At 46.5% G+C, this 18,564-nt stretch overlaps 1 protein-coding gene across 1 annotated transcript; it reads right to left on the reverse strand.

Annotated features, from left to right (window-relative positions):
* Positions 1–11,524: 11,524 nt before the first annotated feature.
* On the reverse strand, positions 11,525–18,247 carry SERPINA6 (serpin family A member 6; the record flags this gene model as incomplete). The annotated part of the gene is made up of 4 exons (XM_081293285.1): positions 11,525–11,707; positions 13,068–13,215; positions 15,028–15,298; positions 17,635–18,247. The coding sequence occupies 4 exons, from the start codon at positions 18,245–18,247 to the stop codon at positions 11,525–11,527; spliced, it is 1,215 nt and encodes a 404-aa protein (XP_081149411.1).
* Between the last annotated feature and the right edge of the window lie 317 nt (positions 18,248–18,564).

Raw genomic sequence — 18,564 nt, forward strand, 5'->3', positions numbered from 1 at the left:
GGACAGGGCCAGGGCCTTTCTGTTGAGTGCCTCTGGGGACAGAACACCTGGTGAGGGAGAAGACAATGGTGGCCTCCCCTGCTTCAGCCAGGGTGGGGCAGGTGCTCTCCCACCCCAAGGACCGGCCAATCCAGTGTGAGACAGACGCTAGATCACAAAGCCTGTTTCAAGGTGAATTTACAGCTCTCAGCATTGAAACTGGACAGACCCTCAAGCCCTCAATGTCAAGGCTGGTGGAGACCCTTTAAGCCCAACTTCTCAGACCTACTGACTTCCTTTTTTATAATATAAATATTTGTTTATGTGCTCCTTACCACCCTTGAATCAAAATTTATAATTGATATAACCTACCCACAAATTAAAAAAAAATAGTGTTCTAAGATGAAGGCAAAATACAATTATAAACCAGGCACAGTGGTGCACGCCTGTAATCCCAACAGTTCAGGAGGCTGAGGTGGAAGGATCGAAAGTTCAAGGCCAGCCTGAGCAATTTTGTGAGGCTCTAAGCAACATGCATGCACACACACCACACACCCAATATATACACGAGTGCTCCTGTCCTGGACTATGCGCTGTTATTTTATTTATCTATTCTTTTCTTGTGTGCTTCTGGCCATTATTTGTTTTTGTTTTCATTGGAAGTTTTTAGTTTTTGAATTATCTCAAAAGAATAGCACCGAGAACACCTACATCCCTCTCTCCAGATTCGCTTTTTCCTTCTCTTCTCTGTTTAGCCATCTCTACGTTGCACATCAGCACATACACTCACATATGCTATCTTTTTTTAAAGGGCTAATGACATCCTTTATTCAAGTCACATAGAAAAGCATGTCCTATTAATGTAAAATGTTCATGCATGTAAGATGTAAGATGATCAGTCATTAGCAAATTTTAAAAGGCTTATATAGGCACACCAAATGTTTCAGTCAACTTTTTTTGTTGCTGTGACCAAAAGACCCAAAAAGACCCACTTTAGAGGAGGGAACGTTTACTTTGTGCTCACAGTTCCGAAGTCTCAGTCCATAGTCAACCAGCTGCGTGGCTCTGAGCCTGAGGTGAGGCAGAGCATCATGGCGGAGGGGTGTGACCTGACAATCAGGAAGCAGAGAGAAGGTTCCTCACACGGGAAAAATATATGCTCTAAAGGAGTGTGGTGGCCTGCCTCTTTGAGCCACTCCCTAGCTGCCTGTAGTCACCACCCAGTTAACCACACTGGTGGGTTAGCACACTGACTAGTTGAAGGCTCTCCTAACCCGATCATTTCACCTCCTGTTGGAAATCAGGGGTCCTGGGCCCCCCAGGAGCCGAAATAAACACTCAGAGACAGTCAGCTCTGTCTGCAAGGCAAGAATTTACTTCTAGTGCAGAAGGGCGCCCAGCAATCAGAACCCAAAGCCAGCGGCTTAGCAGGTGGCTTCACGGCCTCATCCCCGCCGTGGGTCTTGGCTGGGGCCCAAGGGTCAGGTGGCCGCACAATCTTTGGCACAAACAGCTCTGAGGAAAAGGGCGCTTAGTGGCTGCTCCCTGGTCAGGCTGACTGCGCTGCCCCCAGAGGGCCATCTGAAGAGGCGTCCTTCAGCCGCCCAGCTCCTTTGCTGTCCCTAGCTGGGGAAGTCCTCTTGGGTGGAATGCCTTTTGGCGCGGACACAATCCACTGAGGAGGAGGAGGCTGGAGGCAGAGACTCTAGAAAGGCAGGCAGCCGTGTAAGGCCATGGCAGTCGGGAGGCCAGGGGGGAATCGGAGTTGCCAGTTGGACAGAAACGCCCCGGGGCTTGCTGGCCCTCTGAAGGGACACCCTCGCTGCACATAGGCCCAAAGAGCAGCCACCGTGACTCCACCCGCTTGAAGGAGCTCAGTGTCTTTGCAGAAATGTGCAGATCACACGGAAGCAAGTGATTTAAGGAAAAGGAACCTTGAGTCGGGTGAGTTGGCCAGCAACCGCCCCCCCACCCCGCCCCACAGCACAGCTCCACCAGCCGCAAGACAGGGGCGTGCTCAGCCCAGGCGCCTGCGGATCAGCGACACCCAGACACCGATCCCCACCTGCTCTGGCTCCAGACTCCCCAGGCAGAAACGAGAGGGACTGGGCTGGGGATGTGGCTCAAGCGGTAGCGCGCTCACCTCGCATGCGTGCGGCCCGGGGTTCGATCCTCAGCACCACATACAAACAAAGATGTTGTGTCCACCGAAAACTAAAAAATAATAAATAAAATTCTCTCTTTCTCTCTCTCTCTCTTTAAAAAACACAAAGAAAACCGAAGCTCGTGTGTCCCTTTAGAGTGAAAATGGAGTTGTGTTTGCAGTGATGGCACCGAAAGGCTGCTCTGGATCTTTCTTTCTGTTGATTAATTCACGTTTCATTCCCTTTTGGGGGCACAAATGAAGTAGTTCACGAAGACTTAAGTGGCTATGAAGACCATACATCTCTGAGAATGTCTTAAAGAAAGGTCACCAAACCATGTCAATGTTCATGGCAGCTCAATTCACAATAGCCAAATATGGAACCAACTCAGGTGCCCTTTAACAGATGAACGAATAAAGAAAATATGGTACATATATACAATGGAATATTAGTCAGCCACAAAGAAGAATGAAATGATGGCATTTGACAGTAAATGGATGGAACTGGAGAATATCATGCTAAGTGAAATAAGCTAGTCCCAAAAAACCAAAGGCCAATGTTCTCTGATCTGTGGATGCTGACTCACAATGAGGGGGATAGGTGGGTGAAAGAAGAATAGAAATTCACTGGATTAGACAAAGAGGAATGAAGGGAAGGGAGGAGGGATGGGAATAGGAAAGACAGTAGAATGAACTATCTTTTCCTATATGAATACATATACGAAGCTCCACATCATGTGGCTCCACAAGAATGGAAAGTTATCCTCCATGTCTGTATGATATGTCAAAACACACTCGAGTGTCATTGCGTATCTAAAAAGAACAAATAAAAAATACAGAAAGGAAGGTGACCTGAACCTTTGAGCTCTGAACAGCGGCTGGCAACTGCTAAGCCTCACACCTGGGAAAGCTGCAGGGTGGTGATTTCCGGAGCTCCTGGGTGGGAGCTGGCTGGGTCTGGCCAGCCCTCATGCACTCGGTGGTCAGATGGAGAGAAGGGAAAAAAGAGAAGTCCGTTCTCATTCACGTCCATCTTCTAGCTGATTCGTAGTTGTTGGCCTGTGGGGAGGGGTTGGCTTAGTTCTTTCTTCTAACTTCAGGTTTCTCCAGGGTGGCTGCCTTCAGAGGTCTTTAATGACTCGTCACGTCGCAGTCACCAGGGCTCCAGCTGCCGTAGACTCCGACATCCCGCAAGGGAAGGCAGGGCTTGGCCAGGGTGAGCAGCCGCCACCGGGGCTCTGCTGCACGTTCTTGTCCAATCCCTTTCAAAAGAGCAAGCAGAGGTGACCCTCCTGGATAAACAGGAGCCCGATTTCTCACTCCGTCTTGAAGATGTTCCTCCAAAACAAATAATAAACCCAAATAGAACTGGCTGTTGTGTTAAATCCAAGCTTTGGCCAGAGCTGGTGGAACAGCCCCACTTGGGGGAGGTAAAGCATTCCGGTTGCTCCTCATTTCCCCTCCTACCTGTATGATCCTCTGGGGATATTTATTACAGATTGGGAGAACCACGAACATCAGCAAGCTCCGATTTTCTGAGAAACTCCTGCCTTGATCACAGAGTTGTGTTCTCGGGGACATTAAGACGAAATGGACTAAGGAAAAGCAGTAGAAGGAGCTGAAAGATGGTTCCAGAACAACCCAGTCCCAGTGTACAAGAACCAGCTCCAATTGCCAGGAGACCCGAGATGGGCAGGCAGATCCAGGTTTGCACAGAGTGCCATTTATTGGCCACTTAATGACTGAAGTGTGGTGTGGTTCTTGGGTGGCAGCGACACCAAGTGGGTTCCACAAGTCAGGTCAGAAGGAGAGCTGTGCATCCTGGGAAGGACAAAAGTAGCTCTATCCCAGATGGAAGGTAGCTGGTTTCTCTTAAGCTAATATCCGAGGGCTGGGCACATTGCTGGCGCAGGAGTTCAGTTGTAAAGCTCCACTTGTGGTTTGATCTATTTGTAGCACGCTGGGAAACTGCACAGGAAGACTGGCGGGGACAAGGGTGGTGGTGTTATAGACCAGGCTATATGAGCAATGACCCAACAGACTCCATTTTGCCCTAGACTCCAGGTAATGTGAGAAATGCTTCTCCCCTGGGAACACCCCCACCGTACCCATCAATAGGTGCTTAGCGTAGAAAGTTAGGGACACAAAATGGCAATTCTTATACGATGTAAAATTGTTCTCTCTTTGGTTCCCATTTTCCTTGGACAATGTACCCTGTCAGAGAATGGCTGTCTAGATGTTAGTAACCATTCTTTAACTTGTACTCAACTAGGGTCGTTTTGACCCACTTCCCCTTCTGCTTATGATTTGAGATCTCATGCTGTTTGTGGTCTTGAATCATAGCAACAGCCACTTATGACTCATGTACTGACATGTTTTACTTATGGTATAAAAGGTGCACTCAAACTGCTGGAGGGGGTCAGAGGTATAGACTTGCAGCCTGCCCCTGGTGAATTCGATCACCAGCTGGCGAGTAAAGATGGTTCGTCTTCTGCTTTAAGTTTGACTCAGTGATTTATTACAATTTTCGCCATAACTGTGGTTACAATTCAAGATGGCCACAGTCATGTCAGTTGAATCCACATAGACGTCATGAAGGGCCTCATCATTGTAGGGCACACATCACTTTGTTTATTACCCCACAATTTTTTTTGGGGGGGTGTACTCAAGATTGAATCCAGGAGAGCTTTACCACTGAGCTACATCCCTGGTCCTATTTATGTATTTATTTTTGAGAGAGGGTCTCACTAAGTTGCCCAGGCTCATCTCGAACCTGAGATCCTCCTGCCTCAGCCTCCTGAACTGCTGGGATTACAGGTGTGCAACACCACTCCTGGCCACCTCACACATTTCCCCAACAATTTCCATTTTGTATTTGCCATGTCTAACATATGTCCACCCAACTTTGGTACAGGTGAATATAGGTGTATTTATTAGCATTATCAATACAGACTCATGGACTCTTAATTTTTTTTAACACATAACTGTTCTTAATATATCTGTATCTCTATATCTCTCTATATTTTTATTGAGATGTTGAAATTATTCTAGGTATAATTATAATGCAGAAATGTACTAGAAACCATGAGTTTATAGCTCTGATTCATACCAACCCTGCAGGGGGCTTCGTTGCTTGTCTCTTTCATACTGGCATCCCCTTCTCTGCTCAGGTCACATAAATAACATCGTGTCTGCTACACTCGTTGCAGGAAAAGCAAACCTATAAGGAAGGCACCAAGATCTGTCTGCAGCGTTTTATTCTTGGGGATGAATGGTCCCAGTCCTGCACTTAGATAATGAGACTCTTTCCTCCTCCTCCTCCTCCTCCTTCTTCTTCTTTAAATTTGTTCTTTTTAGTTGTACATGACAGTAGAATGCATTTTAAAATATTATACAGACCTGTTTGAGTTTTTCTTTTTATTCTGTTTCAGGACTTTTATTGTCTTGTTAATTTAACTGTGCCTTTTAATATATTAAATATTAATATTATTCCAAAAGTGTACATTGCATCAATAGATCCACAGGAGAAGTTCCGTTCCCTCCCCACTGCGTCCTCTCTGATCTAGTCCCCTTCCCTAGACCGCTTTAGGGAATCATTTAATGACTTTCTGGTTTATTTTTCCTGTATTTCTTTATGTAAGGACAAGAGTAAAGATTCATGATTTCTTTTTCTTCCAAACACTTTGTAGATATCCTCCTTGGTTTGCTTGTTCATTTTTACAACTACGAAGTACTCCCATTGAACTAATTTCCTAAGTTTAGGCTTCTAAGTAATTTCCCACTATTTTGTAATTACAAAGAATGCTCCGATTAATAACTTTGTACATATTATTTTAAAAATTGTCAGAGCTGTGTCTTTAGGCTAATAATTCTTAGAAGTGTTATTTCCGGATGGAAGGTGAATATATCTGTACTTTTTAAAAAATACATTGGGTTTAACAGTGATCCCCAAAAGATATTCTGAAAACTAACACTGGGGACCTGTGAATGTGACCTTATTTAGAAAAAGGTCTTTGTAGGTGCAAGTAAGTTAAGGGTCACAAGATGAGATCATCTTGGACTTAGGGAGGGGAGGGCCTTCTCTAAAGACAGCTGTTCTCTGCAGAGGTAGGCAGAGGAAGCTTGGAAGTACAGAGGGATTCTGGGGAAACCTCGTGAAGACAGAGGCAGAGTCGGGAGTGATGGGCCCACCAGCCCAGGAGCACTGAGGACTGCCGACAGCACCCAGGGGCTAGCCGGAGGCTGGATCACATGCTCTCAGAGTCTTGGCAGGATCGAACTGGGCAACACCTGGCCCATGGACTCTGCCCTCCAGAACTGGGCATGGATTTATTTCTGCTGTTGGCAGCTGCCCCGCTGGTGGTAATTTGTTTCATCAGGTCTTAGGAAACACATGCGTTGTATGTTGTCCAATCCCCTCCCACGGGGCCTTCTGCCTCCTCCAGCTGTGCATGGGAAGGGCAGTGTCTATGCAGTTGATGGGTTTGGGGGGTGGTCCATCCAGCTCCCACACCTTTGCCAACTCAGCGGAGAGGAAACAATATTTTAGCAACTCAGTGAGACCCTGTCTCTAAACAAAATACAAAATAGGGCTGGGGATGTGGCTCAGGGGTTGAGCGTCCCTGAGTTTGATCCCTGGTACAAAAAAAAAAAAAAATTGTCCTTAATTTTGAAAGAGGTTCCTTATGTATTTGTTATATTAGCTCCTATGGATGATACAATTTACAATTTGTAAACATTTCTTTGATGTTTCCATTTGTCTTGGGACTTGCTTATGCAATTCTCTTATGTAGTCAAGTTTATCAGCCTCTAATTTCTTGTGGATCTAAAGGTGAGGTTAGAAAGCCTTGTCCTCCTCCTAAACGATGAGGAATTTACCCACGTTTCCTCTGGCACAAGGAATGGTTCAGATTTTACCTTTTTCTGTCCCCCCCCATGTCCATCCAGCTGTCCCAATATTACTTTTTAAAAAGCTTTTCTTTCTCAAATTCAATGTTCCCATTTAACCTGGGTCTATTTCCAGACTTTCTCACCTATTTCGCTGGTCTGCCTATCTATCTATTCATGTACCAGTACCCTGGTTTAATTAAGGAATCTGTGTCATATGCCATGGTATCTGTCAAGACGGGCCTCCCTCTCCCCACTGTCCACCCCTATGGCTTTTCCAGTGTTTTCCTGGCTATTCTTGTGTGTTTACTTTTCTATGTAGATTTTAGAATCATCTTGTCTAACTTCAAGAAAAAGCATTTTTTTTAAGGTACTGGGGTTGGAACCCAGAGCCTCATGCATGCTAGGCAAGTGCTGTACCACAGAGCTACCTCCCCAGCCCAATTGTTGGCATTTTTATTGAAATCCTAACAAACTGACAAATTAGATTAGGGAAAGCTGATATGCAGATGATGTCGAGTAATCTTATTCCAGATTTGTGGAATAAAAAATACAAATAAAATAAAAAATAAAATAAAAAATAGTTCGAGACTATGTTTTTAAAGAGTGTTTTATAATTTTCTCAGTGTAGATCTTGCACATTTCTTGTGACATTTATTCCTGCGTGTCCGTCTCTGTTGCTGTCGGGGTTTCTCTTCCACTGTGCTTTCTAACTGGCTGTTATTTGTGCATGTCCTGATATCTGTCCTGATATTTCTGGCCTTGACCAGAAAGGTGAAGACTATTTCTCTTGCAATGTCTCTCTAGCGCCCTCTATTGACAAAGTTTGACACCATGCTCAATTTATAAAGAAAGAACAGTTGGAAACCTGCAGACCGATTTCTGCAGAGCAATGGTGATGGGAACATTTGCAGCTGAGAAGCAATAAATCAATAATGAGCATACACACATATATTGTTATTTTTGCTTTAAGTGGTTAAATATATTTCAAATATATTTTTGAAATATTTTATATATTTTTTTCCACATATTTACCCTTTCATTCTTTTGTGTTGGTCCAGGTTTCCAAATAGAATCATGTTTCTGTCTGAAGAACTGATTTTAAAACTTTTTTCATGAAGGCCACACATTTTCTTTTGAAAAAAATTTTAGTCTTCATTTTTGAAGGATCATTTTTTTAATATATTATGACATTTTTTTTCCCTTAAGAACTTTAAAGACGCCTTTTCATGGTGTTATGACTTGCTTGCTTTCTTGTTTTTTTTTTAAATTTGTATTTAGAAATAACTATAGACTCATAAAAATTTGCAAAAATTATAGTGTTTCCTGTACCCTTCTCCTGGCTTACAAGTATGAGGACATTAAACAGCCATATTACAAACCACTGTACAATGATCAAAACCAGGAAATTACAGGAATACTATATTGTATTGATATTGCTCAGTTTCCCCCACTGTCCCACCAGTGTCCTCTCTGCAGTCCTGAGTCAACACAGGAGCACCTGTAGTATTTGACTCTCAGGCCCTCTTATTCTCTGTCCATCTGGGCCAGAAACTCTGGGTTGTTTTTTTCTTTACCTAGGTCCTTTGGGAGAGTACTGGTTATGTGTTTTATAGAATGTCCTCCAGTTTGGACTTCTCTGATATTTTCTCCTGGCCACTTCAGGCTTCATGTCCCAGGAAGGACCATAGAAGTGAGCGTACCTCTCAAGGCGGTGCCTCCCTCCAGCCTCTGACAAGATCTCTGATGAGAAATTGAGACTCATCTTTATCTTTGTGTTCTGGATGCAACGTGTCTTTTTTGTTTGTTTGTTTTCTGGTTGCTTTAATTTTTTTCTTTTGATCCTTGGTTTTAAGCAATTTGATTATGCGGTACCTTGGCTGGTATTTTGTGCTCCTTCTGCTTTGGGTTTGTTGGATTTCTTGGGCCTGTGTATTTACACCTTTCATCAAATCTGGGGAAAAAAACGTTGCCATTATTTTTTCAAATGTTTTGCTCCCCTGTGCCTGTCCTTCCCTGGGGTTCCCATTTCAGGTACTGACATGACTTTGAAGGGTCAGGTTGTGTGTGGTCTCACTTGTGCTTCTACCGAGTCTATGGAGGGCTGGGGGGATGCATAAAATGTGCATGTTTGTGCAGCCATAAGTCTCCCAGAGCCAAACACAACTTCATTTCAATGTTTTAAAGATAATAATTGACTTGTCAGAGAAATAAGCTCTTGCAATGTTTTTGTCAATTTGTAATTTTCCTTTTAAATCTGATTATGTTTATTTTTTCCTTTATATTATAACTAGAGCACATATGAACTGTGCAAACACAGTGGGCTTCATTGTGACATTTTCATATCTGCTCATAATGTACTTTGATACTTTGATCATATGCTCTATGACCCTTTTTTAAAGAAATCTCTTTTCTGTGATTCCCTTTCCCTTCTATAATAGTGTACCTTCAAGTTTCATGTAGTCTTTGTTTTCCCCCTAGATTTCACAAATTAGAGAAAACATGTAATGCAGTTTTTCTGAGTCTGGCTTAATTTACTTAATTACTTAAACTCTAGTTGCTTTCATTTTTCCTGTGAATGGCATGATTTTGTTTTTCTTTATGGCTGAATAATACTCCATTGTGTATATATACCACATTGTCTTTATTCTTTCATACATTGATGGGTATCTAAGCTAATCCTATTACTTGGCTCTTATTTTGGAGAAAACTCTATATGCTAATGAAAAAATATGTATTCTACAGTTGTTAGAAGAAATAGTTTGCAGATGTCTGTCATGTTTGTAAGCAAAAATGGTTTGGGCACCATAATGAAAGCACAAATAATGGGGACGGGAGCAGACTTCGTGGATCAGCAATGCCTTTTATTCAGCAGCAGAGTCAGGCATCAGAGGGGCTCACTTTCTTTATAGATAATGGCTGTGGGTTACAGGAGGTGTCTGGGTTTTTATAGGTTACGCTGAGAGGTGACTTGATCACTCCAATGGAATGTGCTAGTTTGGGAATTCAGGAAAAAGGTTGTAAAAATTTGAAACTTGTTTTTACTGGACAAGGATGGAGGGTCCTTTGCTCAGCACCCAGAGCTTACCTTTTCCCTTTGGGTCCATTGTACTGTCACTGGGAAAGGATTAACGTTTGGCTTCTTCCTCTGGTGTCTATTGTCACTGGGAAAGAATGTAATGTTCCGGGGACTGCCATTGTTGGATTGACGTTTGCCTCTTTTTCAGGGATTGTCTTGTCACTGGGAAAGGATTTATTGGGGGAAGGATCAGTGTTTTGCCTTCTTCCTCTTTTCCTCTTCCCGGGTCACACAGTCTTGGGGAGCTGTCATTTCCCATATCCTTCAAAGTTGGTCCGACCTATAGTGTAATTTAACTCTGATGTTGCTTTGCTGATTGCTTTAATCTGAAGGTGTGTCTGTTGGTGACAGTACTCAACTCACCCCCTGTTGCTGTATTGAGGCTTATCTCCTACTGTAAGTCCTATAGTGATTGTTTTATAAAATTGGATGCTCTGATGCTTAGTGCATATGTGTGTGTGAGTGTAAATATATTTACAATCATTATATTTCTTGTTGTATTGCTTCCTTTATCAATATGTTGTGATCCTATTTGTCTCTTTTGACTGATTTTGGTTTAAAGTCTCTTTTGTCAGACATGAACATAGTTAATCCTGCTTGATTTGGGGTTCCATTGGATTGGAATACCATTCTCCATCTTTTCACTATCAATCTATATTTGCCTTTTCTGGTAAGATGAATTTCTTTAGACAGCAAGGAGTTGGGTTTTGTTTTTAGATCCAATTAGCTAGACTGTCTTTTAATTAAAGAATTCAGACTGTTTACATTCAAGGTTATTTTTGAAAGATATGTACTAGTTCCTGTCATTTTGCTGTATTTTTCTGATTATTTTGAAGGATCTATGTTTGTTTGTTTCTTTCTTATTTATCTTTTCCCATTTTTCATCTTCACTGAATTAATCATGTTTGATTCTTTAGTTTTTTATTCTTTACTTTTGCTCATGGGTTCCTCTAGTAATACTTACCTTTTCCCCCCTGTGTTTTCATGAGTGTGTTTGTCTTGTTTCCTCTTCTAGGGTAGGAATCCTTTAAGTATTTTCAGCAATTCTGACTTAGCAGTCATGAGTTCCTTCAGTTTCTGTGTATCTTGGATGCTCTTTAATTCACCTTTGATGACTTTGCTGATTAGTAGTCTAGGTTGGCAGTTACTTTCTTTCAAGGATTGAATGGGATTAGCGCACTCATCAGAGACCCCCGGCTGCCCAAATGGACTGAGACCTCAGGCCTGGGGGTTGCAAACACTCCTTCATAAGGGTATCACTTCTGTTGCCTCCCCTCTCAAACACACTTGTCCTGAGAGTTGCAATGACAGCTATTTATTACAAGATGCTAAAGGTAGGAATAACTGTGGTTGGGTGGAGGAGAACCTGAAGAAGACAGGGGAAATCTCCCACTCCCCAAAAGTCAGGTGGTCCTGTGGCTCCCGGGTCAATGCTCTCAGGTTGGATTCACCACCTTGCCCAGGAACAGGCTGCTCCACGTGAAGTGGTCGAAGACCATGACAAGGAAGGGCCGGTTGAAGCTGACAGTGAGTGGCTCGGACTCCAGCTCCAGGATGCCCTTGGTGGCAGCTGGCTTCATATCCTCCTCGTCCAGTTGTAGCATGGCCTTATGAATCACCTGTTAGAATGCACCCAAGGCAGGAGGTGAGACCCTACTGTGTGTCAGGCACTTCCACACCCCATCACTGTGAGTTCTTGTTTCCTTTGCTTTGTGGAAGGTGAAACTGAGATTCTGAAGGGGTCACTTGCTGGATCCTCATGTAAGTGGCAGCTCCAGGACTAGAGTTCCTGGGCTTGGGCCCAACTATGCTTCCTCCCTAGGAGGGGTGCCGGCCGAGCTGTCACACAGCCTGGTGCAGCTGGGCTTCCGTGTCCATATCTGGTGTTCCTTACCAATCCCAGGCTGGGGGAGGAAGACCTCACTCTCTGTCCACCTTGCTAGGTAAATACCAGTTACATGAAGCACTAGTACCTACCCTGTGGGAAAAGCCCAGGCAGAAGCTAAAATGTCAATCTTTGATTGTTGATATGCTCCTTGTGATCAAAATTAGGAGGAATTCTGAAATCCATAAAATGTTTGATGAGCTTACACTGAAAGCCTTTGACAGATCATAATCTGGTAAGTCAAATAGCAAGTGACATTTAATGCACGAAGCAGCCTCTGGGAAGGGAGCTCTAATCTAGTCTGCTTTCCAGCAAGGACTCCAGGGCTCTGGGTGGCTCTGTGAGGCGGCCATAAGCTAGGAAGAGGCTGAGCTGGGATTGGGATCCCTGCAGTGGGTCTGGAGAATAGATTTTTGAGTTGACAAAGCTAAGGTCAAATGTCAGACCATGATTTACTGGCTCTGTGACTGTGGCAAGTCTTCACCCTCCCTGTGTTAGATACTCTGAGAATTTGGGAGGGAGGGCATGCCCAGAGCTGCGTGGACTGCACCCTTCCCCCAGCATGCACTGTCCTGAGCAGTTACACTGTGGTCACAAAGCCCTGTGCTTTGAGGGCAGGAGCCGTGTCTGAGTGAAGAAGTCATCCCCAGAGCCTCGCACAGTGTGGAGCACATAGTACATGTTCAAAAAAAAAAAAAAAAAAATCTGAACCAATGAATGAACACAGACCATCAAGTGTAAGGATAATGAATATACCCAGATAGAAGGCTCAACGTGACCCCAATTAGACATCACACTCCCTGTTTCTTTTTGCTGCTCAGAGTTCTGCCATGACGACTTAGTTTCCCAGTGTCCTCTCTGTATGATCTGGTGGGAGGGGTAGGCTTGTGGGTTGTGGCTCTCCCCTGTCACCAGCTTCCTGTGAGGTCTTGGGATGGTTGTGTTTTCCTGCCATGGATGGAAGCGCCTGCACCAGACCTGTAGTTCTCAGCCTGGGACCTAAAGGCCCGTCGATGAACAGGCTCAGTGTGACTCATTGCTATTATTTTTATTGTGAAATTTGGAGGGAAAAGGCAGCTTCCTGAGACATTTACCTTTGATACCTTCAGCTGCTCTGCATGGCTGATGCCTGAGAAGTTTGCCCGGTTGGTGAACACGTCTTCGATACCCATGTCTTCCAGCACGCCCCTGAGGTCATAGGTGCCAGAGATGGAGACTTTGGGGATGTACAGGTGCACCTGGCTGGTCGGGGTAAGCAGATGAGGTTAGATGTTCCAGGGCTCGGCCTCTGGAGATAGCCTCACAACCTCCCCCACCAAGATGCTACTTCCTCATGGGATTCCTCCGGCCCCTGCGTCCCACTCTGACCTGCTCACTGGGGCCAGGGGAAAGGACAGGGAAAGACCAAGCCCTGCCTCATCTTCTCCCACATGTGCAGCCTCTCCTTTGGTCTCTGAACTGCTCGGTCCTGTCTACGGCCATTCCACCTTGAACATGCTTGATCTCATCTGACCTGCGCAGTCCTCTCCTTGTCAAGATTCTTTTGAGCTGATTCCACCTGTGATACAGCTGGACCACTGGCCATTGAAGACAATGGCCCCTTGAGATGTCCTTTTGGTCCCTAAAGAACACGCTGCTAGATACAGGGAGTTGAGGAAGCACCCACCTGGAGCCGCGACTGTGCTACTAATACTGTGTGACTTTAGCCAGGTCCTGCTAGGGTCCTCATCTACCTATGGTGAGCAGATGTCCCACTGGGTCCCTGGGTGCTGAAACTCCGAGATTCTGCAACAACTGGACGATGGTGCTGGTGTGGAGAAGCTAGGTGCAAAGGTGCTGGATGCACTGGGGCGGGAGGGGCCTGGGGCTGAGCTGGGCATCTGTACTCTGTCATATCAAGGCTTAGTCCTTCCTTTTCCTGTTCTCTAGAGGGAGAGAAGATGCCCAAGGCCTGAAGCCAGGTGGGTCAGCAAAAGCACACCTGCTCCCTGGCAGGTGCAGGGGAGGTGCTGTCCCTCTGTTCTCTGAGCAAAAGCAGCCCTGGAGGCCTGGGGACAGGCCACCAGCCAGTGTGATGTTTGAGCTGCCCTGTTCAAAAGGAGTTGAGGACGAATCTGAGACGACTGGGACAAGTGACTTTCCCCAAGGACGGGAAACACCGGTGAAACACACCCACATCTGGTCTGGGCAGGTGACCTTCCCTCTCAACTCATCATCCACCTGAAACTGCAAACCATGCCTTCAATTCCAAATTGAGACGGAAACCCAGAGAGGTCCCCCTGCCCTGGGGGATTCCCCCCAAAGCTACACAATTGGTAGCAGCAGAGCCCGGAAGAAACCAGGACCATCCTGGTGCTTCTGCCTCCTGCTGGTGTGGGCAGCTCTCCAAGGGCACCCGGGAGGCCCCAGGGCTCCAGGAGTGATGACTCATTCATGTGATTCAGGTTGATGAGTTTTCACAAAGACATTTCTTTTGGTGGAAAGAGAAAGATTACCTTCACCTCATTTTCAACAGAATAGGATCTGAAATTTATTGTTTTAATCATGGTGTATACTCAGCACCTGGTGCAATACCTAAATTACTGGTGAGAGACAGAAGGGACCCATTGGGGGTTCTCCCGACCACTGCTCGCCCGCATGCACACCCTTGTCCTCTGCTACTTATTCCTTTGTTACCTACTGTGGTCTCACTTTCTTATTTACTGATTGATTGATTGGCAGGGTGATTGATTGATTGAAGAAAGGTTAGATCCCCTGAGTGACCTAAGAACCGTCCATGACGGATACAGAGATGGCAAAACAGATAAGTGGGGGCCTGGGTGGTTGGTGAGCTCACTTTAAGAAATTGATGCAAAAAATCTCACTTTGTGGAATTCCCCAAAGTACCTAAGTGCTGATTGATAGATGGAAAATGTCACAGACTGTGGGGACCCAGCAGACAGGAAAATGGGGAGCCCTGGAGGGTGAGTCCGAGGAAGAAGGATGACCGAATGCACCCCTTTCTGCCTGGGAACGTGGGCACTGCAGACACCCACGTGCTGGTGGAGGGCTTACCTCCTGGCCAGGGACATGGACCATCTCTCCATCATGTCCCTGCTCAGTGCGGCCGTGACTGTGTCCATCTGCCCCAGATCAGGAAGGACAAAGAAGATGGTCTGGTTGCCCGAGTGGTCCAGCTGCACCACCTGGCAGGGGAGCTCCGGGTCGAGAAGGTGCTTGACGGAGCTCGACTGGAACATCATGGGCACCTTCACGGTGGTCGTCTCATTCACATAGAAGTTCTTCTCCACGGTTCTCTCTGGGTTGGAGGGCTGTGTCCATGTGCCTGGGAAGAAGTGGGAGAGTGCATGCGGGCTAGGCCTGTGGGGCAGGGAGGAAGTGCAGCCCCAGAGCACCAGGTGAGCCTGACACGAGCCACAGTGCCGCCTGTCACGTGCCTGGGTTGGCCCCACTCCAGCTGCCAGAAGGTTCTCAAAGATCTGGTCATTCCCAGAGGTTTAAAGCCTGTTTCAACCTCTTTCCCTTGAAATGGGTGGAGGATGAACTCTCTGAAATTGGCTTCCAAACAAGGAAGGAGGGAGAGGCTTCTTCTGGGTCTTAAACTTGGGGGTAGGACCAGAGTGGGTCCCTGCTCCGAGAGTTCTGGAAGTGGTGCCAGAATTCAAGTCTTTGACTCAAGATGGGGACGAAGGGGCTGATTTGGGAAAATAGACCATCCATTCCATCCCGCCCTGATAGCCTGGCCAGTCCATGTAGGAGGCTTCTGCCACTGCCCCCTGGCTCCTCACTCCAGACCACATTTCTGGATGCATAGCCAGCGTGAGAAGACTCGTGGGGTCACAGATTTCCGCCCTCCCCCCAGTTGGACCTTGGGTCCCCTCTACTATGATGTCCCCATCTAGACTGCTTTTCCCCTCAGAATGGGGAACCCACTACCCTCACAGATGGGGCTTTGCAGATCTGGTCAGCTCTGGCAGGAAGACGGTTGGTGCTCAGGCTGAGCCAAAGCCTACCTGACTGCAGAGGCTCCCTGTGAGCCTCTCCAGACTTTCTGAACTTATTCCCAAACCCTGAGTTTTCTTGCAAGATGTTTAAAGTCACAGGTTAAATCTCCCCAGGACCTCTTGGCTTTAGTTGGGGATCCACAAGTCAGGTAAGCACCGAGGACCTGAGCTCAGCAGGTCCCAGGTGTCCTGGCTGCCCTGGACCTCAGGCTCTGAAGACCTGTGAGACCACTACTTCTAGCTGAGGCTGTTTCAAGGAGGCCAGAGCATAGCTCCAGGCAGACCTTTCTCTGTCCCACGGCAGACCTTGGATTGCATGGCCAAAATTCATGGTTTTGGGTGGAGACAAAGGAAAGAGGGTGGGGAACATGAGGAAGCGATTGGTGGGCACAGCCTAGAGACCTTGGGACCATGCCTGGTCCATCCTGAACGCCCTCTCTAAGCTCTGCAACTGCAGACACCGATTCAGGGTAAACTCTTCATCTAATCCTCTCAGAGCAAGTGAGATTACTTGAGGTTCTCAAACCAGCCTCCAAAGGAAGCCCAAGGGCCTCGGATCCGGAATGGGAGTTGAATACTGAACTTACCCGTTCCATTTGTTCCTCTCACCGGTTTCACCTGCATTTCTTTGACTATGATTGCTTCAGTGAAACTGGGCCACGGGGGTCCCAGTTACATGTTATAAAAAGACGATTGCTAAAACAAGTCCTGGACAAACTGGTTACAAGAAGCTAAGGGTTTTTGAAGGAAGGGGAGGCTTCCCAGAAGAGGTGACTTTTTTAGCTAAGACCTGAAGAGTGGGAAGATGTGTTAGGCTGTCAGATAAATTGAGGAAGGGCCCACAAGAGCCATGGGTTTTGGTGCAGATAGAATATGACTCCCTCCTATAAGCCCACGTCCTAATCCCTAGAGCCTACGAATATGCTAGGTCACACGTCCAGCAGAATAAGTTTGCAGGTGGAATTAGAGCTGCTCATCAGCTGTTCTCGAGAGGAGAGATCGCAAGGGCAAGAAGTTGATTTTATTCTCAGTCATAATGTGTCCGAATGCTCTAATCATAGAAATCAGCTGGGCAAGCTGGAGGGGACACGTTACTAAAGCCACGAACTCTAGGGTTTCCCTGTGGAAGTCTGTTACTTCAGCAGGCCTGGAGAGGGCTCTGGAGTCTGATCTTAACAAGTCTCCCTGGAGATTTTTATGAATAGCATGTTGGAAGACCCAGCTCTGAACTGGTGGGGACGGAGGTGTGGCCCAGGTGGGCCTTGTCAGAGCTGGCTGAGAGCTCTGTGTGGGCAGGATGGCTCTGGGAGCGTCAGGGGACCTGAGGGAAGCCTGTGTCTGCAAGGCCCAGGGGTTTCTAGCCCAGGGGGTGCCTCACTACCAGGGCTCTGCCCAGACATTGGGGTGGCCACTCTGTCCCCGGTTACAGTCTGGGCTTGAACCAGCCTCCCGGAATCTGGGCAAATCACTCTGCTTTTCTGTCACTTTGATTTTTGCCAAATGATATAATCCCATCTTCTCAGCCACCTGCGGTGAAGATGGAGACCCAGGTGTGAACTTGGGAATTCAAAGGCTCTGCCCCAAAGTGGATTTTGATGGCTGCTGCTGTTCTTGGCCCTGGATATAGGGTTTGTCAGAGGGGATGAGGAGGCAGTACCTTTGGAGAAGATGTAGCTGACCAGGGCGGGGATGGCCGGGCTGTCCGGGTCTAAGAACGCGTCTGCAGTTTTCCCCAGGGTCTTATTCTTGATGTACTCATTGATCTGTCTGCTGGTCCCAGCCCACTCCTGGAAATCCACAGACAAGGCCTCTGACCCATAGTAGTGTTTGATATCTTCCAAGAACGAGTTGAGCAGCTCCAGGCTGTGGTCAAGGAACAAGGTGCTGCCCATAGTGATTTCCAAGCCGGTGTCTGACTCCCGGAGGAGGTGCTGGAGGTGCCGGAAGCTCTGGTGTATTTCACCTTCAGATGTCTCCGTGAGATTGAAGCCCAGGCCCTGCAGAAGCTGGGCCCGTGTGTGGCCACCAGCACCCAGGGACAGCATAGCTAGGGCTATGGAGACGCTCACTGGGGAGATAAAGGTGTTCCTGTCAGGAGCCAAGGCCACCAGGTGCTTATACAGGCTGAAGGCAAAATCAGCATTGATTGGAGCCAGGTCCCGGTGAGGGCTTTTCGTGCTTATAGCAGCATTGGGGTCCTCAGCCTGGATGGTCCAGAGGCCACTGGTGGACAGCCAGAGAAGACAGGTATACAGGGCAAGTGACATCATTCAGTATGGCCAGGATCTGCCAAATCAAGAATGCTTGTTAGATGTCATGATGGCCTCTGGGTCAGCAGACCATGGTGCCTTAGGAGGCAGACTAAAGAGGCACTTGACCACTGAATTACGTCCCCAAGTCTTTAATTTTTTTTTAAATTTTGAGAGATCTTGCTAAGTAGTTGAGGCTGGCCTCAAACTTGTGATCCTCCTTCTTAGCCTCCTGAGTCACTGGAATTACAGGTGTGTACCACTACACTCACTTGGGCTTCAGTTTTCTTATTTGAAGACATGAGTTATATTCACTGTGATTGATCAAGGGCTAGTAG

Source organism: Spermophilus citellus (assembly GCF_964194105.1).
Source record: "Spermophilus citellus genome assembly, chromosome: 4".
NCBI classification, from domain to species: domain Eukaryota; kingdom Metazoa; phylum Chordata; class Mammalia; order Rodentia; family Sciuridae; genus Spermophilus; species Spermophilus citellus.